The 21,689-nt window shown below is 40.0% G+C and overlaps 1 protein-coding gene across 1 annotated transcript in view; it reads right to left on the bottom strand.

Annotated features, from left to right (window-relative positions):
• The window catches only part of COL6A6 (collagen type VI alpha 6 chain), a 169,662-nt gene that overhangs the window by 25,880 nt on the left and 122,093 nt on the right, over positions 1-21,689 (bottom strand). The window contains exons 29-34 of the mRNA XM_040480168.1: positions 14,303-14,365; positions 13,198-13,233; positions 13,046-13,082; positions 11,161-11,172; positions 7,493-7,986; positions 24-120 (exon numbers count right to left, since the gene is read on the bottom strand). Coding sequence (XP_040336102.1) covers positions 24-120; positions 7,493-7,986; positions 11,161-11,172; positions 13,046-13,082; positions 13,198-13,233; positions 14,303-14,365 — 739 coding nt within the window. The remainder of the gene's footprint in view (positions 1-23; positions 121-7,492; positions 7,987-11,160; positions 11,173-13,045; positions 13,083-13,197; positions 13,234-14,302; positions 14,366-21,689) is intronic.

Raw genomic sequence — 21,689 nt, 5'->3', positions numbered from 1 at the left:
TATGTTCTCTCTGTGGGTCTTACCATAGCAGAAAGTGCACCGCTGGAGTCTCTCTAACGTTGGCGTGTAGTCGGTCCCGGATGGAACCATTATTACTTGGAATGTGCCAGTGTCATCAATCTGCAAGAAGCAGAAGCAAGAGAAAGAACAGCTTAGTGGGCGGGGCTGTAAGAACCTCCCGGCATTGTTCAGAGCACTGAGATCTTCTGAGTGAAATCACAGAATGCACTTCACAACTGCCCCTGAGTTCTCATTAATGAGCCAGGCGTGGAAGCTGCTGTTGCAGACCCAGTTCCACATCCAGGCAGCTCTCCTCTGAACCCCTTCCAATTTAGTCCCATTGTCAGTAACCTCCCTGGGGAGTTTGAGACTGGAGAGCAGGGAGAAAATAAGGAGGCTTCAAATAATGAAGAATAATTAGCTTGTCAGTTAACCGATTCACAGATCCATTGACAGCTGAGGGCAAAGTACAGGTACAGTCGTATCTAACGCCTGAGAGATGGGAAAGACATTTCCCTACTCTTTCTCAGGGAAGTTTCCTGCCCATACTTTATCCACCAAGGTAGCACTTTGCCAGCCATGTTTAAGTGGGGGAGACTCCATCACTCTGCAGAGCGGGCTGCACCTCTGAGCCAATCAGATCCATCCTCTCAGGAATTTGGAAGTGGGGCCCTGAGAGCAGCGAGTCCCTCTATGTTGGTGGCAAACACTAACAGAGCTGTAGGCTGGCCATGTTCTATCTGAGGAGCGATGGGCAAGAGGAAGGAAGTGGCGCTCTCCCCGAGGCTTAGCTTTGTTTCTGCCCATCTTTTATTCTGTGTAGAAGGGATGGAGAAATCTGTGTTCACCAGAATTCCTCCCTAGAAGTTAGAATTCTTTATGGGCAAGTCAAATTTCACCGGAAGTAAGAGGCGGTTGCCAAGCACAGTTAGAGGGAAAACCTTCATGGCAAAACAAAGCTGAGACTGAGGTTTTCCCGGTAAAAAAAAAAAAAAAAATGGCCTTCCATTTCAGAAGGGAGGACTAGCTCATCACTCAGCTTGATAGCATTATGAAAAATTTCCAAAAGGGAGGGCACAGTCCATGTGCTAAGGATTGTAGGGCTATCAGTGCATGTTCTCAGAGCACCTGCTTCCAAGTCCTGCTGCATGTGCCTGCACAGGTCCCAAACTTCACACTGGACTGCTGAACTATCAGACAAATCAAGACTTAGAAAAGCCATGATAATTATGAATAAACTAGGGTTTTAAAAGATGGCCCCCAAGTAAAAATTCATTGCCACTAAATTGCTGAGTTCTGTTCTTAAAACAATAAATAACAGTTCAAGTATAGGGAAGTACATCCGAACAGATCAGACAGAAGAAAGAAAAAGAGGGCAAAAGGAGAAGTAGCAACATAATTTCCTTTCTGTAACACCAGGTAATGGTACTGGGTTCTCACAAACTTGTATACATGCCTCCATTTTTAGCTTTTCTACACAACCCCGTTTAGCTCCATCCTCTAAAGGTAGCTCCACGAGGGTGAATCTACTGGTTTTCCATTTTACTCTTATATCTCTGTAGGGTAGGATAGCACCTGGTATATAGCAGGTGCTCACTAAGCATCTGCCAAATGAATGACCCTTGGCCACAATTCTGACTTCTGTTTGCATCTCTAATTCTTTGTCTACTCAAGAGGTGTTTGGGGGCGCCTGGGTGGCGCAGTCGGTTAAGCGTCCGACTTCAGCCAGGTCACGATCTCGCGGTCCGTGAGTTCGAGCCCCGCGTCGGGCTCTGGGCTGATGGCTCGGAGCCTGGAGCCTGTTTCCCATTCTGTGTCCCCCTCTCTCTCTGCCCCTCCCCCGTTCATGCTCTGTCTCTCTCTGTCCCAAAAATAAAATAAAAACGTTGAAAAAAAAATTTAATAAAAAAAAAAAAAAAAGAGGTGTTTGGAGCTAATGCTGATCATATTTAGGTGGGTCATTGTCAAGAATCTGAACTTCATTGGCGCTCTTTTGAGATAAATTCCTTCAAGATAGGAGCAAAGACGGGGTGCCTGGGTGGCTTAGTTGGCTGAGTGTCTAAATTTGGCTCAGGTCATGATCTCACAGTGCATGAGTTAGAGCTCTGCATTGGGCTTGCTGCTGTTAGTATGGAGCCTGCTTCAGATCCTCCCTCCCCCTTCTCCCTGTTCCCATCCCCTGCTTGCTCTCTCTCTCTCTCAAAAAAAAAAAAAAAAAAAAAAAAAAAAAGATTCTCTCTGCCCTTCTCCCCTGCTAGTACTCTCTCTCTTTCTAAACAAAAAAGAAAAGAAAGGAGAAAAGAGTCTGTAGGTGATTTGGGTAGGAACTCTGAGTGAGATTAATACTCAAAAGATATAAAAATGAGGCAACCAAGTATATTTTCTCAAGTTATATACTGTGCACCTACCTTTGAGTAGGTGGTGGAATTGTGTTTAAGTTTATATCACAAGTACTATCAATTACTCGTGTTAGGATATAATCTCATGTTTTGTGACTAGATAAAGCCAAGGAATTAAGAGATACAAATTTAACCATAAAATAAATAAAGCATGGGATGTAAAATACAACATAGAAGATAAACAATAATATTGTGGTAACTTTGTATGATGACAGATACTACACTTGCCATGGTGAACATTTTGTTCCATATATATATATATATATATATAATCACTATGTTGTACAACCTGAAACTAAAAATGTCAATATCAATTGTATATAAAAATTAAAAAAAATTTTTTTAACTATAAAGATGTCTGAAAAAAGGAGACACAGTAATCTCCAATTTCCAACAAACCAAGAACAGCATATGACTTCAAAACTTTTCAAAAGTAGAAAGTAACCTTTTCTCCAAAACATTGTATGACAGCATTTGCATAAATATCAATACTGTTGCTATAGGACTTTCTTTTCTTTTCTTTTTTTGGGGGGTGGGGTGGGGGAGGGAAACAACCAAAGGCAAGCCTTTTAGCAGTTACTTTCCTAGATTATTGGGAACCAAAATCTAAAGTCTACAGCTTTATGCAAGTACATAATAAAGTTCAGATACTAGTGAATCTTTCCAATGTGTAGAATAGTTTTTAAATCTTTTAACAGACAAACTTACAATCATGTGCAAAATGATATAAAAAAGAGTTGGTAGCCATAATGACATAGCTTTGGCATATAATATTTCATAGGTGAATGAGAAACGAAGGACAAGTAATAACTGACACCACAGAAATACAAGGGATTGGAAGAGAAAACTATGAAAAATTATGTGCCAACACATTGGTCAAACTAGAAGAAATGGATAAATTCCTAGAAACATACAACCTTCCAAAAGTGAATGAAGAAGAAAGGGGAAATCTAAACAGTCCACCTACTAGTAACCAAACTGAATCAGTCATCAAAACACAAGAAGAATAGCCCAGAACCAGACTGATTCACAGGTGAATTCTACCAAATATTCAAAGAAGAGTTAATATCTATTCTCCTCAAGTTATTCTACAAAACAGAAGAGGAAGGAAAGCTTCCAAATATGTTTCCTGACACCAAAACCAGACAAAGACATCACAAAAAAAAGAAGAAAAAAAGAAAACTATATGCTAATATCTATGATAAACATACACACAAAAATCATCAACAAAATATTATCAAACTACATTCAGAAAAAAAAAAAAAAGGGAGCTTACCAAAAGCAAAACAGAAAATCAGACAAAAAATTAATGGAGGGGTGCCTGGGTGGCTCAGTTGGCTGAGCATCTGACTCTTGGTTTCAGCTGAGGTCATGATCTCACCATTTGTGGGTTACAGCCCTGTGTTGGGCTCTGCACTGGATATTATCTCACTGACAGTGTGAAACCTGCTTGGAATTCTCTCTCTGTTCTACATCTCTCAAAATAAATAAACATTTACAAAATTAAAAAAAAAAAAAAACCAAAACATTAAAAAAAAAATCATTCACCATGCACAATCAAGTAGAATTTATTCCAGGGACACAAAGATGGTTCAGCATTTGCAAATCAATATATCACATTAATAAAACAAAGGATAAAATTATATGATCATCTCAATAGATGCAGAAAAAGCATTTGACAAAATTTAACATTTGTTCATGGCAAAAACTCTCAACAAAGCAGGTTTAGAGGAAACATACCTCAACGTAATAAAGGCTATATATAAAAACCCCACAGCTAGCATCATACTCAATGATGAAAACCTGAGAGCTTTTCTGCTAACAGAAACAAGACAAGGATGTCCATTCTCACCACTTTTTATTCAACATAGTACTAGAAGTCCTAGCCACAGCAATCAGACAAGAAGAAGGAATAAAAGGCATCCAAATTGGTAAGGAAGAAATAAAACTGTCACTATTGGTAGATGACATGATACCATATACAGAAATCTTAAAGACCCCACCAAAAAACTACTGGAATTGTTAAGTGAATTCAGTAAGATCACAAATACAAAGTCAATGTACAGAAATACGTTACATTTCTATACACCAATAATGAAGCAACAGAAAGAAATTAAGAAACCAATCCCATTTACAACTGCACCAAAAAGAATAAAATATCTAGGAATAAACTTAACCTAGGAGATGAAAGACTTACACTCTGAAAACTACACAACACTGATGAAAGAAATTGAAGATGACACAAAATGTAAAGACATTCCATGCTCATGGACTTGAAGAACAAATATTGTTAAAATGTCCACACTACCAAAAGCAATCTACCGATTCAATGCAATACCCATCAAAATACCAACAGCATTTTGGGGGCACTTGGGTGGCTCAATCGGTTAAGCATCTGATTCTTGATTTCCACTCAGGTCATGGTCTTGTGGTTCATGAGTTCGTGTCTTACATCAGGCTCTGTGCCAACAGTGTGGAACTTGCTTGGGATTCTTTCTCTCTACCTCTGTCCCTCCCTGCCTCTCTCTCTCTCTCAAATAAATAAATAATCTTAAAAAAATTAAATGAAAATACCAACATCATTTTTCACAGAACTAGAACAAATAATCTTAAAATTTGTATGGAACTATGAAAGACCCCAAACAGCCAAAACAATCTTGAAAAAGAAAAACAAAGCTGGACGTATCACAATACCAGATTTCAAGTTATACTGAAAAACTATCATAATCAAAACAGTATGGTACTGGCACAAAAACAGACATTTAGATCAATGGAATGGGACAGAGAGCCCAGAAACATACCCATGATTATATGGTCAGTTAATCTTTGATGAAAGAAGAATATGCAATGGGAAAAAGTCTCTTCAACAAATGATGTTAGGAAAACCGGACAGCAACATACAAAAAAGAATGAAACTGGACCACTTTCTTACACCATACCCAAAAATAAACTCAAAATGGATCAAGGACCTAAAGGTGAGACTTGAAACCATAAAAATCCTAGAAAAGAGGATAGTCAGTAATTTCTCTGACATTGCCATGTATTCTTTTTTTCTGGATATGTCTCCTGAGTCAAGGGAAGCAAAAGCTAAAATAAACTATTGAGAGTACATCAAAATAAGAAACTTCATCACAGTAAAGGAAGCAGTCAACAAAACTAAAAGGGGACCTACTGAATGAGAGAAGTTATTTGCAAATGACATATTTGATAAAGGATTAGTTTCCAAAATATATTAAACAACTGATACAACTCAACACCCCCCAAAACAAAGAATCCAATTCAAAATGGCCAGAAGACATGAACAGACATTTCTCCAAAGAAGACATCCAGGTGGCCAGCAGACACATGAAAATATCACGCATCATCAGGGAAATTCAAGTCAAAACTACAATGAGATATCACCTCACACCTGTCAGAATGGCTACACCCAAACCTTAAGAAACAACGAGTGTTGGCAAGGATGTGTGGAAAAAGGAACTCTTGTGCATTGTTGGTGGGAATGCAAACTGGTGCAGCCACTCTGGAAAACAGTATGGAGGTTCCTCAAAAAGTTAATGGGGCGCCTGGGTGGCGCAGTCGGTTAAGCGTCCGACTTCAGCCAGGTCACGATCTCGCGGTCTGTGAGTTCGAGCCCCGCGTCAGGCTCTGGGCTGATGGCTCAGAGCCTGGAGCCTGTTTCCGATTCTGTGTCTCCCTCTCTCTCTGCCCCTCCCCCGTTCATGCTCTGTCTCTCTCTGTCCCAAAAATAAATAAACGTTGAAAAAAAAAATTAAAAAAAAAAAAAAGTTAAAAATAGAACTACCCTACAATACAGTAATCAAACTACTGGGTATTTACCCAAAGAATATGAAATCACTAATTCAAAGCGATGCATGCACCAGTATGTTAACTGCAGCATAATAATGCCAATTTATGGAAGCAGGCCAAGTATCCATTGATAGATGAATGGGTAAAGAAGATATGGTATATATATATACAATGGAATATTATTCAGCCATAAAAAGAATGAAATCTTGCCATTTGCAACATGGACGGAGCTGGGGGTTATAATGCTAAGCAAAATACATCAGTCAGAGAAAGACAAATGCCGTATGATCTCACTCATACTTGTAATCTAAGAAACAAAAACAAACAAACCAAGGACAAGAGACAAACTAAAAAGAGACTCCTAACTATAGAGAACCAACCGGTGGTTTCCAGAGGAGAAGGGTGGGGAGATGGGAGAAATGAGTGAAGGGGATTAAGCACACACTTACAATGAGCACTGAATAATGTGTAGAATTGTTGAATCACTGTCTTGTACATCTGAAACTAATATACCACCGTATGTTAACTATCTTGGAATTACAATAAAAAACTTAGTAAAAAAAAATAAGTTCACATCACAACAAATGATTTTATAATTATGTATGGTGAAATGTGAACTAGGTTTATTCTGGTTATCTTTTCACAATATACACAAATATTAAATCATTATGTTGCACACCTATTAGCTAATACGTTGTATGTCAATTTACCTCAACAAAGGTCCTCTTAATCCCAAGTGGTTTATTTAGGAATGTCACACAGTGAGATTTTAATTCCCAACCTAAGAAGCTATAATCACTAGGATGGCTTTTCTTTCATATAATTGGGATATTTATGATTGCTGAAGTTATAAAATCGCTCAATTCGTTTTCATGGTACAGCAACTGTTGTTACTCTGGCCACATAAGTGACATCAATGAATGTTTACTGGCCTTCCTGATTGAGTAGCTTTACACCCAGCGGCAACTCAGAATTTCTTGGAAAAGCACTAGAATAGCAAACCTGGGTCCAAATCCTGACACTGTCACGTCTTAGCCATGTGAACCTGGGCATACAGATTTAGCCTCTCCTGGCGGTTTTCTCCTTGATGAAACGGGAATAGCAAGGATACCTATGCCATACATACTACTTGTGAAAATTAAACAGGATAATGCATACAAGGGGCTTAGCACGTTCCTGGCACATAGAAATAAATAGTATAGCTCAATACTTTTTTACGGAGGCTTCCGAATTTAGGCCAAAAAAAAAAAAAAAAAAAAGTTATGTGAAAGGCTTAACCATCTCACCGCAAATGCACGCTTGATGGAGGGCACGTTGCTGAAAGCGATCACGACCGGAATGATGTCAAGGGCACCGAACTCCATAGTGGCCGCGGCAATGGTCTGGGCATCAGTAGACTGACCGCTGCTGAAGAAGGTGGCGATCCTTCGGGTGTGCGCCCCTGGCAGCGTTCGCTTGAAGACATTCCTGGAGATAAACCTCATCGCTTTGCCAATCTCCCTGCTGTCTGAGGACCTCTCGTAAGGAATAGCTTCAATCTTTCTGAGGAGCTGGCTCTTCTTGTAGGCGTCTGAGAAGCGGATGAGGTGCCGGGCGTGGGAGCTGTAGGTGAGGACGGCGATGCGCGCGCCCACCGGGCAGCTGTTCTCCCGGACCCTGACGCCCCTCACCAGGGATGACATCAGCTCCTTCATGCGCTCAAACTCCTGCCTGGTGACATCCCGGGACTGGTCCAAGGCAAACACTAATTCGGTGGGATGCACGGGGCATTCTGGTTTTCCTAAGAGGCAAGAACATGTTCCTTACGTAGCATGCTTAGTTAAAGAAAAATACAGAGAGAGCAAAGAAATTTTAAATGTTAAATACATAAATATTTAAACATTAAAGAAGCATTACATGCTAAAATGAGCAGCTGAAATACTAAATATTTTCATCTTGAAGAAAAATGCTATTTTAAAAACTGAATTTGCCCTTGTAAATACAGTGCAAGAGAAAGTCTACCATTCAATTTGAGTTTTTATGCAATTTTTAAGTTAATGACCAAATTCCTTCTAAATAATAAAAAGCGCACGATATCATGTTTATTGCTAGAACTTTTTACACAGTTAGATAAACAAAAACATACTTTTTTTTAACTTAATAAGGAAATGTAACAGGGGTTAAAACAGGAGTGGGTCCAAAAGCTCTATTATTTCAGAGAGATTGGAAGTGTCCATTGGAATAGACATGCACTATATAGAAGAGACGATCAGATGTGGAGAGCAGGAACCACACAGACACCTTAGAGCCCTGGCCCAACTACGCACTAGCCAAGTGACCTTGTCCAGGTGACTGGTCTTCTCTGTGCCTCACTTCGCTCATCTGTAAAATGCTGTCCTAAGATCTGCCACTGCATAGCCCTGTGTTGAGGATTAAATAAGTCTACACAGGCAAAGCACTTAGGAAAATGGTGCCTGCCATGTAAGAGGTGCTCAAGTAATGTTAGCCATTAGTATCACAATTATCATTACAGACTTTTTCATTGTGAGAACTAGATCACTTAACACAGGGAGGAAAGCTTTCACTGATACATTTTTATTTCACAGTTGAAAAGGCAAGTTTCATCAATAAACATACCTTATTACACAGAGAAATGGAATCATTAAACTTGAATGTTCAATGTTAATTTCAGATTTATTTATTCATCTCCATTCATTCATTCTAATGAATCCCAGTACCCTGCACTTATCACAGTTGGCAATTTATATTTGTCTGATTATCTGATTAATGTTTTCCTCTCCATTAAGTGTGGAGATAGGGATTGTGTCTCTCTTGATCTGCCAGATTATTTCTTCCTGCCATTTATTAGGGTTCTAATAAATATTGGCTGAATGAAGAAGAACCAAACAAAGAACATTTCTTTTGCAACAAGTACAGCCATAACAACAAAACCTTAATAATGCGGGAGATACCTGGTGTGGAGATGCATGTTGGTAAAAGGATATCACAATGATGCACTTCTCTTAGAGGTGCCTCCTCTGGTTCAGATGCCAGCAAGTCAAATTCAGAGATAATAAATGTAGCACGAAGGCCACCAGCTCTTTGTAAGAGCTCAGAAACTCAGACCTGCTGGGGCTGGCCTGGGCTGGTCAAGGATCAAGTTCTCCTCTGTGAGGAGCTGGGCTTAGCCCCCACCTTGGCGCTAGATGATTATCTCCTTCTGGTCCTGGACTCTGTGACTTTACAGGCTAAAGGACCAGTAGGAATATAAACATTTTACCTCAACTCAAAGTGTGCATCTCAGTGGAAACAGGACATAATTTATTAGTCTGAGTCTAACTTAGAAGGCTGAGCAGATATTTAAAAAAAAAATGAAGTCATGTCAACTTTGCAATAAAAAATGAATGGAAGTATGCCTCAACATGAAAGTGGTTCTTCCAGCTTCTTGTTTGGGCTGTGATTTGCATATGGAAACAACACAACAATAATACAGCTTCAGGTATAATATAGAGATAAAAGGAAAAAAAAAGATTCACAGTACTAGGCTGAAATAGGAAAAAATTCAAGTGTTCAGGAAAAAACACCTAAAAGGTAATTCAACTTGCAAAATACATTTTCTGAAATCCAGCAAGCTGTCAGGAGCCAGAAGATCGTGAAGAACACTGGGCTGGATAGTAGTGGAACCTAGGAGGCCCTCCCTCATCAAGGCACGGATGGCCACGTAGAGACCTAAGGTGGTTCTGTAGCCACATACATGTACACTGATGGCTGCTGATTAGCACAGAGCAGGCGGTGATGAGGAGCAAGACAAGCCAAACCACTGACATGTAACTAATGCACAGCAATGGCAGCCCTCTCCAGGCCACCACCACATTTGACCGGACTACCACAACACTCTCCTAACTAGTCCTCTGGCCTTTAAACTTATCCTTTCCTACAATCTACTCTTTCATAGTGGTCCAAATAAGCTTTAAAAATTCATTCATCAGCTCATGTTCCTCCCTTCAATGCTTCCAATAAACTCTTTAATACCCTCCCATGTCAATGTGAATACAATCCAGCCTCCTTATCCAAGCCTAGAAAGTCCAACTTGATGTGGCTTCTGCTTACTTCATTTTTTCACATGCCAGTCTCCCCCTCCCTCCCTATATCTCAGGCACACTGGACTTGTGTCAGTTCCTAGAAAATGCCTAGGTCTGTCTGTCCTGTATCATGGCCTCTGCATTTGGTTCTTTCTCTTGGCTCTTATAAGCTGGCCTTCTTTTTATTCTTTAGTCCAAACTCCAATGTCACTGCCTCAAGGAGGAGCTCTCCATCCTAAAGCATTTTTCCCACCCCCTAACATTCTTCTGTGACAGAGCATCCTGTTCTTTATCTCTTTCACAGCAACCTTTGGATTCCGTATTTCGTGCACGTGTTTATCATCTGGACCCTCTGCTAGAATGGAAGCTTCTGAAGACAGGAATTATGTCCATCTTAGTCAGCCCTGTGTCCCCAGTACCTAGCACATAATAACACTTTCAATAAATATTTGTGGAGTGACTGAAAATGCAACTAGAGGGCACGGGTTGATGGGTTTATGCATAAGGTATACGGTATAAGGGTGTAAGAGGGTAGTTGCCTACTACATCTTAATTCTTAACCACTAGATTACAGAGACAATAGACAGAGAGAGAAAATGAAGGGAGGGAGACTTATTATTACCAAAAAAACCGTAATGGTAAGGTTAATGGTAATGTTACTCATTAAAATATTAATTAAAAGATCAAACCACTTGGTTGAGAAACAGCCAGGACACTCAGCTAAAGCTGAGCGATTTATTGGAGGCGGGTCTGTGCTACCAGTATGAGGCAGCAAAGGCAGCTCAGATAAAATTTATATCATTTGGCAGGCAACACTTTGTTTTAACTCGTCTTTCCAGATGTATGACATTTTGGAGCTTGATTATAACTTGCTGTAAATAAAGATTACTTACCATGGCCGCCAGCTGGGGAAGAAGAACAAAGGAGACTGGGTTATTATTTGGTAGAACAGAGTTCGGTACCGTGTAGGGAAGTCATGGCAGTAGAAGCTCTGCCCTGTGTGCTTTTTGCAGATGACTCAAACATCAAGGCAACAGAAAAGGTTTGGAGAAAATGCAGACGGATCCCAGCATCTTGGCAAAAACAAGATGGGAGAAGCGGGACAATATGCAGTCATAAATCAGCAGCCCGCAGCCAGCTGTCAGAGGGAAAGAACCTTTGCCTGGGAAGGAACATTATACTACAGAGAGGCACACGGAATTTGGAAAATTAAAAGGTCCTAACTTTCTTTAATTTTTTCCCCATGTGTGCATCTATAGGTGTTAATTTTATGTATAGACACACAAATACAAATATGTATTTGTGTGTGTGTGTGTGTGTGTGTGTGTGTGTGTGTACATCAGAAGTGGATTTACTCTGAAGTAGATGAAGCATAAATAAGCTTTAGGTCGGCACTGTCCAATATGGAAGTCACTAGCCCCATGTGACTATTTACATTTGAATTAAAGTTAAATGAAACAAATTCAGGTTCTCAGCACTAACCATCTTTCAAGTACTCAAAGTCACAGGTGGCTAGCGGCTACTGTATTGAACAGTGTGGTGAAACACCTCTATCGCTGCAGAGAGTTCCGCTCGACCGTGATGCTTTTAACTTCTCACTTGCATGGCACAAGACCCTGAGAAGGGACCTAGCCATGTGTTCATGTGATCATGTGCTGCTAGAAGAGGCAGAAGTCGCTGGTCGTGATTTCCTTTCCTGTTCTAAACCACACTTTCTTTGGAAATAATTTTGTACCTACTTTTGGATTTATAATTTTGTATTAAGCCTCTCAAATTGTAAAAGATTGGGCATCACACTTGGATCTACCTTTGAATCATAATGGTTCACATGGCTCCAATGTTAAAAAGCCCACTGTGTTAATTCAGCCCAAAGCAACTGGCCTTCATGACCTTGTATATTTTGATTCTCATCATGGATGGTACTGTTATGGTACCAAAAGGGACAGTTACGATCAACACTGCATTCAAAGGTTTAAAAAGGCAATGTCATTGAGACCAAGGCTCTCTGCAGAAACGGGATCTAGTTTGTCAATTTTTCTTCGTCAAAATACCTTGAAGGAATTTTTCAGTCATAGTGTTCATTTGGGAAGTCATTGCATTTTTGTAGATGAACGTCAAATAGTCAATTCTTTACTCATCTTGTACCTGGAATTCCTTTAATGGTGCTAACATATATTTTTATAGAAGAGGCTGCTATTAGGGCCTTAAAACAAATTCAAAAGAGCATTTGCCAATCAAAATGCACTTTCCGCTTTAAAAATTTTGAAGGAGAAAAAATATGTAGGCAAAATGAATAATTTTATAAGCGAATCAATCATTCCAACTAAAAGTAATCAAGCATCCTTTCCAGAAAAGAAGTAATAAACAATAAACCAAACTAAATGCTCCCACCCATCAGGACACCCTATTATGACAGCTAGCTTCCACACCAGATGAACTCAATCTTGTGTTATTGTCAGGTATTAATCATCTTTAAAAGTTCAGTGTTACTCTCCACTGATTGATTTCACCATCGGTAGAGTTCTGACCTCCTATCTCAATTTTCCCTAGGTTAAAAGCACTAGATAGATTATTAATTAGTGCTTGCGACAGGTTCCAAAAGACATGATGGCAGTCATAGAAGGAGTTATGTCTATGCTGACTCAAAATATATGCAGTGGCATCTGTAATTTTAAGAGATTGGCTGGTAAATTGTCTCAATTCTGAGGGTATAATTCACTGCTCTTCTTCTATGAATGCTTTGACAACTTGGGTGATCAATTTAAGCAGGGTACTTACGGCTGTGGTCCCGTACATACTGAATGAGCTCACACGTCTGCAGTTCAAAAATAAAACAAAGAATTAACTGACTGACTGCCAGGTCTTCAAGTCTAAAAATAAATAAACTTAATGAAGTACAGAACATTTTGTTGGAATCAGGAGATACATACGGAAAATGAAGCCAATCCTCTGGCCCCTTTCACACCCTAGGAAACAAAAGAAATGTGGTCTCACTGCTCCACACACACATCAGTAGCCAGAATGTGCATTACCCTCAGAAAGTGAACTTTTCTAAAGTTTTTATTCTTTAGTTAGAGGGGAAAAAGGAATACATGTAGGAGGATCGTCATCACCAAGTTAAGAGTAACATTCTAGGGGAAATAAATCGTAAGCAGCAACCTTGATGAACACAAACCTCCAAAGGCCACCTTCCTCCAGCCCCATCTCTGGACAACAAGGGTCATCTAGAATCTAAGGATGAGCTGAAAACTTAACACGGGCATGGAGAGCTGTGGAGCAGGTTTATGGCTTAGAATTAGATAAGGATGAACTATCCATTACAGCTGCCCGTCCTTAAGGGAGGTTCAGACTTCCTTAATCCTGTGCTTTGCCTTGGCTACCAAACAGCTGAACTGAACCTTCCTCCGTTGCCATCTTTGGTTGGATGACAAAGGGACCAGACTCAAACCGAACATCTGGAAAGGTAATCCCAACAGTGTTCCAAAAATGAATGAGTATACATATATACAGAACTGCCTGGATTGGGAAAAGAACAAAGTGGAATTAGTTTTAATTTCACCTATTCAATTCCATCTTAGCAACAGGAAGAGTCTGGCTACTCTCAAAGAGAGACACCCAAGGAAAAACGCAATCAAGCTCCACCCAAACTCCTGGCAAAAATAAGTTCCAGGTGAATGCAACTTTGATCATTTATTGACTGTTTATTAATTTCCTCCCACTTCCCTTCATTCACTAACCACTTATTGAATATAAGAGGACAAGGATTGGGCAAATAAATTCACTGACAACTGGGAAATCACATTTTAGTCCAATACTTTTCATTTCCTCGCTCAAAATCCCCTCAACTCACAAGAAGTGGCAACTGATTTTTAATCAGCATTACCCCCTCCTATCTCAAAGCACATAAATGTGGAAAAGTAGTGAAAATAGCCACTAAGGTGCAAAGACAGAAAGCATACACATTTGGACAATGAAGACTCCATGCACTTTTTATTTAGAAAAGGATCTGGTGTAATTTAGGACTTTTCAACTTACCTTGCGTCCAGGAGGTCCTGGCTCCCCAGGGGATCCCATCTCTCCTGGAAGCCCGGCGGATATCTCAAAGCAGAATTTGTTTCTTTTAAAATTATATTTATACATATACGTATAGGTGTCTGTTGTTGTGTTTTAAGTGTCAAAGGCAATACGCTTTTATTTTAGAACACAGAGATTTCCGAAAAACACACAAAAGGAAGAAATCTTTAGCAATTGTTTTGCTCCCAAATAATCCTTGTTAACATTTGATGTCTTTTCTTCTAGTCTTTGACTTTTTTATTCTTTTGGTATTTTTATATGGTTCCATATACATATATTCTTTTAAAATCTAATTTTATACTCTTTCCCGCTATCCTTTAAACTAAATGTATCTCTGGAAATTTTCATGTTATTATTTTTTAAATCACTTTTCATGGCTGCATAATATTTCATTACACAACCATACCATGATTTCTTTCACTTGTCCCTTATTATTGGCATTTAGGTTTGTGGTTGTTGTAATAAGCTACACCACTACAGAATTATATATGCAATTCTGATTATTTCCTTAGGGAAGATTGCTAGAACTGGAATTGCTGGATCAAAGGAGATATTTTTATCTAAATGAGATGGTAGATGGCAACAAACAAATCAAAAACCCAGAAACACAAAAATTTAAATATAAAAACCTTGAAACAAGAAGAAAATGCTTAAAATTTGGCTGCAGATATTTATCATAAAATAATGAATAACAGCTGTAATAAAAACAATTGATGTTGGCTACTCACTACATGCCAGGAACTTTTCCGTGTGCATTTAACAATATAATTTATCATAAAGAAGGCTAGAATTTAATTTAAAAATTAGGCAACATTCCTTAGTTCATTCAAAATGCCAAGGGATTTACAATCTTCATAGGAATGAAAAAATGAAGTTGGCTAAAATCAACTTAATTTTTACAAGCATTGTCTAGGAAGCAGGGAATAACTGTTGATGTCCTTTGGGTATTCTACAGTGTGTTGGGTTGAGTGAAAAAAACTTGCTGATCGTATTTACTTTAGAAGATACAGATTAGCCTCTCAGGGTGGGGAGGGAAATGGCAGATTGAACATAGGCATTTACACTTCTGCTCCCTCTCAAAGTCGCATTAAAATGATGGTAAGTATGGGGCGCCTGGGTGGTGCAGTCGGTTAAGCGTCCGACTTCAGCCAGGTCACGATCTCGCGGTCCGTGAGTTCGAGCCCCGCGTCGGGCTCTGGGCTGATGGCTCAGAGCCTGGAGCCTGTTTCCGATTCTGTGTCTCCCTCTCTCTCTGCCCCTCCCCCGTTCATGCTCTGTCTCTCTCTGTCCCCAAAATAAATAAACGTTGGAAAAAAAAAAAAAAAAAAATAAAATGATGGTAAGTAGATTTTTTTTAAGGCCAAAAAATAAAAAAAAATTTTAAAAAAATGGAGAGAATGAGAAAGAAGACAATAGCCATAAACCTTCAGAGGCTAGAAAGCAGATGTGTAAGTTTTAAATGACTTAGCTGATCTGAAAAGGCTGTATCCTAAGCCAGCAGCAGGGAAAGCCAAGAACCCCTGTGTTCTATAACACATTTCTAGAAGGCTCAAGAATTGGCAGCACCTGGTACCTCCAAAAGTGGAGGTGAAAGGGAGGGGTGAAATAAGGAGGACTGGTTGCAAATCAGTTTAGGAATCCCCCAATCTCCTCTCTGTTGTCTACAGTTGGGTGAATATCCCTTTTTCCACTCCAACAACAGAGGCAAAACTGAGGCATCTGCACCAGGGAACTCCAGGCAGAGTTGAGAGCCAACGGTACAATCCTACAAACAGGGCAATTCAATTAAAGTATGTGAAATAGATATGAGACCCTTCACGTTTCCTTTTCCATGTGGCTTCATGAAAGCTACAGTCAGACCTTCATCTTCAGGCAGGAAACTGAAACAATCTTCTCAGGGGAACGTGACTAGACAAAGAAGACCTAAGATATCGATAACAGAGGTCTGGTCAGTAAAGAACTAACTTAGCCAGGGGCGCCTGGGTGGCGCAGTCGGTTAAGCGTCCGACTTCAGCCAGGTTACAATCTCACAGTCCGTGAGTTCGAGCCCCACGTCGGGCTCTGGGCTGATGGCTCAGAGCCTGGAGCCTGTTTCCGATTCTGTGTCTCCCTCTCTCTCGGCCCCTCCCCCGTTCATGCTCTGTCTCTCTCTGTCCCAAAAATAAATAAACGTTGAAAAAAAAAATTAAAAAAAAAAAAAGAACTAACTTAGCCAGATCACTCTTCAGTAAAACTTGTTGACCAGCTCTATCAATGTCTTTGGGGCTTCCAATGAGCCTTTTGGTCTTCAATTCTTAAATAGGAAGAGATAGCCCATTCTCCAGACATGCTGGAAATAGAGATCAAAACAGAAAAACACAAACTGTAGGAAAAAGACTATGCTGGGCAAAGACGACTGTGAAAATACTAATTTATACCCTCAGAACGATAAGAGAAGATGTTCAGCTATGAAACAAGGGAGGATAGTATAAAACATATTTAGAGAACAAAAACAAGCTCTTGAAAATTAAATCATGAAGGGAACATCGTAAAATAATGTCAAAGAAATCTCGCAGAAAGTAGAGCAAAAAGACAAGCTGAAAAAATAGGAGAGAAAAAAGAGATAAGGGGCAGAGGGATTGACATTTTTTTCCCATCAGAAGCCTTATAAAATTATATTTGACTCTCTAAATCAGTGGTTCTCAACTAGGGAGAATTTTGTGCCCTTCAAGGGAGAGATTTGACAATGCCTGGAGACATTTTTGGCTGCCATATTGGGGCAGGGTAGAGAAGGGCAGTGCTACTGGAATCTAGTGGGTAGAGGCCAGGGATGCTGGTAACCATCCTATAATCCACAGGACATCCCCAACAGCTAAGAATTATGCAGTCCAAAATGTCAACAGTGTTGAGGTTAAGACACCCTACCTTAAAGTATGTACATGTGTCAACCTGATTAAAAAAATAACCACACAAACACACATATAAACACAAAATAAAATAAGATAGGTTAAAAAATCATGGCAAAGTAAAAGAAAATCCTTCAGTTAGGGGAAAAAAAACAAGATGAAAATTTAGAAAACTAAAAATGTAATCATTCAAAGAAAGCTGAAGAGGCACTCAAAATTTAAGGCAAAACAACCAATCAAAACTTCAGCTTTTTCAGAAGGAAAACCTGGAGGTTTTCAGTGTTTAAACTTCAACTTCAAATACAGAAATATTCACATAGATATGGGAAAAGCAGCTCGGCAGGTGAAGTAATAAATTACAAACAGTGATGAATTGTGGGGAAAAAAGGAAATTCAAGTAATCAGAGTCCAAAAGAAAAAGTTCACATGCTTCCCACTGGTTCATTGTTTTATAAAAATGATTAATGTGGCATTGGGGGACAAGAACCCAACAAACAGCTGAACTTGTTAGCATGCTTCCAATGTTCAAGAGTAAACTATTTCATTAAAAAGCTAAGGGAAAGGATCCAGAGAGATTTCAATGCAGATGACATGTGGATTAATTTGCAAGTCTTTCTAATTATTTTTCTAATTATATCAGTCATTTATATTTGAGAGCCTAATGTTTAAAGGATAGTCATTCAAAAACATGTATGAGGAAAAGAATTATAGCTGAGATGCAGTCCTCTTAGGAGTAGCAGGATGGAGGGAAAGAGCAGTTTCTTTATTTTATCCCTAAAACCTATATAAATAACATCTACACAGGCAAGATATGTCCAAGATGGTGTCATGGTTAGACCCTGAACTTACCTCCTCCCAAGGTCATACCAAATCTACACCTACCTACAGAGAAATCTATTCTGAAGAACTGAGGGCTGACTGAACATCTGCACAACAAAGGATGGAGGGACCACAAAGAACGGCAGGAGATATGGAAGAGAGACAGAAACCACAGAAAACCCACCCCCGAAGCCATGAACTGCAGTGCTATAAACATTCTCCAGGACAGATTACATTAGGCCATAAAACAAGTATCAAAAAATTTAAGAAGACTGGAATTATATCAAGCATCTTTTCTAATCACAATGGGATGACACTAGAAATCAATCGCGAGAAAACTGGAAAAAAACATAAATATGTGGAGGCTAAACAACATGCTATTAAACAACCAATGGTCACTGAAGAAATCAAAGAGGAAATTAAAAAAAATATATACCTAGAGGGAATCCTGGGAAGATGGCGGTGTAGGAGGATGCTGGGCTCACCACGCATCCTGCTGATCACTTAGATTCCACCCACACCTGCCTAAATAACCCAGAAAACCGCCAGAAGATTAGCAGAACAGAGTCTCCGGAGCCAAGCGCAGACGAGAGGCCCATGTAGGAAGGGCGGCGAGGCGGTGCCCGCTCCACGGACTGGCGGGAGGGAGCCGGGGCGGAGGGGCAGCCTGCCGGCCAAGCAGAGCCCCCGAGTCTGGCTGGCAAAAGCGGAGGGGCTGGACAGAGTGTGTTCTGACAGCAAGCAGGATTTGACATCTGGAAGGTTATAAGCTAACAGCTCTGCTCGGAGAACCGGAGGGCTGGAGGACAACGGGAGGGAGAGTTGCTGAGTCCCGGAGGACAGAGCTCAGCTTGGCGGGGAACAAAGGCGCTCACCAGTGCCATCTCCCTGGCCCATTCCCCAGCCAAAATCCCAAAGGGAACCAGTTCCTGCCAGGGAACTTGCTTGCACTGCGCAAACACCCAACGCTGTGCTTCTGCGGATCCATCCCTCTGGCAGGTCTGACTCCCTCTTGGTGCCGCGGGGCCCTCCTGAAGCGGTTCTCCAAAGGAAAAGCGAGCTGAGCCTGCCCCTCCCACCCCTGTGCACCTTGCGGATCTACCCCAGCTAATACGCCAGATCCCCAGCACCACAAGCCTGGCAGTGTGCAAGTAGCCCAGACGGGCCACGCCACCCCACAGTGAATCCCCACCCCCCAGGACAGGGGAAGAGAAGGCACACATCAGTCTGACTGTGGCCCCAGCGGTGGGCTGGGGGCAGACATCAGGTGTGACTGTGGCCCCGCCCACCAACGCAAGTTATTCAAGACAGCACAGGGGAAGTGCCCCACAGTTCCCCACCACTCCAGGGACTACCCAAAAGGACAAAACGGAAGAATTTCCCTCAAAAAAAGTCCAGGAAATAACAACAGCTAACAAACTGATCAAAAACGATTTAAACAATATAACAGAAAGTGAATTTAGAATAATAGTCATAAAATTAATCGCTGGGCTTGAAAACAGTACAAAGGACAGCAGAGACTCTCTTGCTACAAAGATCAAGGGACTAAGGAACAGCCAGGAGGAGCTAAAAAATGCTATCAATGAACTGCAAAATAAAATGGAGACAACTATGGCTTGGATTGAAGAGACAGAGGAGAGAATAGGTGAACTAGAAGATAAAATTATGGAAAAAGAAGAAGCTGAGAAAAAGAGATAAAAAATCCAGGAGTATGAGGGGAAAATTAGAGGACTAAGTGATGCACTAAAGAGAAATAATATATGCATAATTAGTATTCCAGAGGAGGAAGAGAGAGGGAAAGGTGCTGAAGGGGTACTTGAAGAAATAATAGCTGAGAACTTCCCGGATCTGGGGAAGGAAAAAGGCATTGAAATTCAAGAGGCACAGAGAACTCCCTTCAGACGTAACTTGAATCAATCTTCTGCACGACATATCATAGTGAAACTGGCAAAATACAAGGATAAAGAGAAAATTCTGAAAGCAGCTAGAGATAAACATGCTCCAACATATAAAGGGAGACCTATAAGACTCTACTGAAACTTGGCAGGCCAGAAAGGAATGGCAGGAGATCTTCAATGTGATGAACAGAAAAAATATGCAGCCGAGAATCCTTTATCCAGCAAGTCTGTCTAGAATAGAAGGAGAGATAAAGGTCTTCCCAAACAAACAAAAACTGAAGGAATTCGTCACCACTAAACCAGCCCTACAAGAGATCCTAAGGGGGAATCCTGTGAGACAAAGTACCAGAGACATCGCTACAAGCATGAAACCTACGGACATCACAATGACTCTACACCATATCTATCATAACACTGAACGTAAATGGACTAAATGCGCCAACCAAAAAACACAGAGTATCAGAATGGATAAAAAAAACAAGACCCATCTATTTGCTGTCTACAAGAGACTCATTTTAGACCTGAGGACACCTTCAGATTGAGAGTGAGGGGATGGAGAACTATTTATCATGCCACTGGAAGTCAAAAGAAAGCTGGAGTAGCCATACTTCTATCAGACAAACTAGACTTTAAATTAAAGGCTGTAACAAGAGATGAAGAAGGGCATTATATAATAATCACAGGGTCTATCCATCAGGAAGAGCTAACAATTATAAATGTCTATGCGCCAAATACAGGAGCCCCCAAATATATAAAACAATTACTCACAAACATAAGCAACCTTATTGATAAGAATGTGGTAATTGCAGGGGACTTTAACACTCCACTTACAGAAATGGATAGATCATCTAGACACACAGTCAATAAAGAAAGAAGGGTCCTGAATGATACATTGGATCAGATGGACTTGACAGATATATTTAGAAGTCTGCATCCCAAAGCAACAGAATATACTTTCTTCTCGAGTGCACATGGAACATTCTCCAAGATAGATCACATACTGGGTCACAAAACAGCCCTTCATAAGTGTACAAGAATTGAAATCATACCATGCATACTTAAAAAAAAATACCTAGAAACAAATGAAAATGGAAACACAATGGTTCAAAGTCTCTGGGTTGCAGTAAAAGCAGTTCTAAGGGGGAAGTTTATATCAATGCAGGGCTGCCTCAATAAAAGAGAAACATCTCAAATAAATAATCTAACCAATACGTAAAGGAACAAGAAAATAAAAGAAGAAACAAAGCCCAAAGTTAGAAGGAAATAATAAAGACCAGAGCAAAAATAAATGAAATAGAGGCTAAAAAAAATCATAGGAAACATTAATGAAACTAAGAGCTGGTTCTTTGAAAAGCTAAACAATACTGATAAACCTTTAGCCAGACCCATCAAGGAAAGAGAGAGAGAGAGAGAAGACTTAAATTAGAATTAAGAGACAAGGTAGAATTGACAGCACAGAAGTATAAAGGATCAAAAGAGACTACTCTGAAAAATTATATGCCAACAAATTGGACAACCTAGAAGAAATGAATAAATTCCTAGAAACATATTGTTTCCAAGACTGAATCAAAAAAGAAAATCTGAACAAACCAATTATCAGTAATGAAATTGAATTGTTAATTAAAAAAAAAAAAAACCTTATAACAAACAAAAATCCAGGACCAGATGGCTTCACAGGTGAATTCTACCAAACATCTGAAGAAGATTTAATACCTACCTTTCTCAAACTATCCCAAAACACAAAGA

The sequence above is a fragment of the Herpailurus yagouaroundi genome, unplaced genomic scaffold, assembly GCF_014898765.1.
Source record: "Herpailurus yagouaroundi ecotype Mexico unplaced genomic scaffold, PumYag 159, whole genome shotgun sequence".
NCBI lineage: Eukaryota > Metazoa > Chordata > Mammalia > Carnivora > Felidae > Herpailurus > Herpailurus yagouaroundi.
This window is presented reverse-complemented; position numbering and strand designations above follow the sequence as displayed.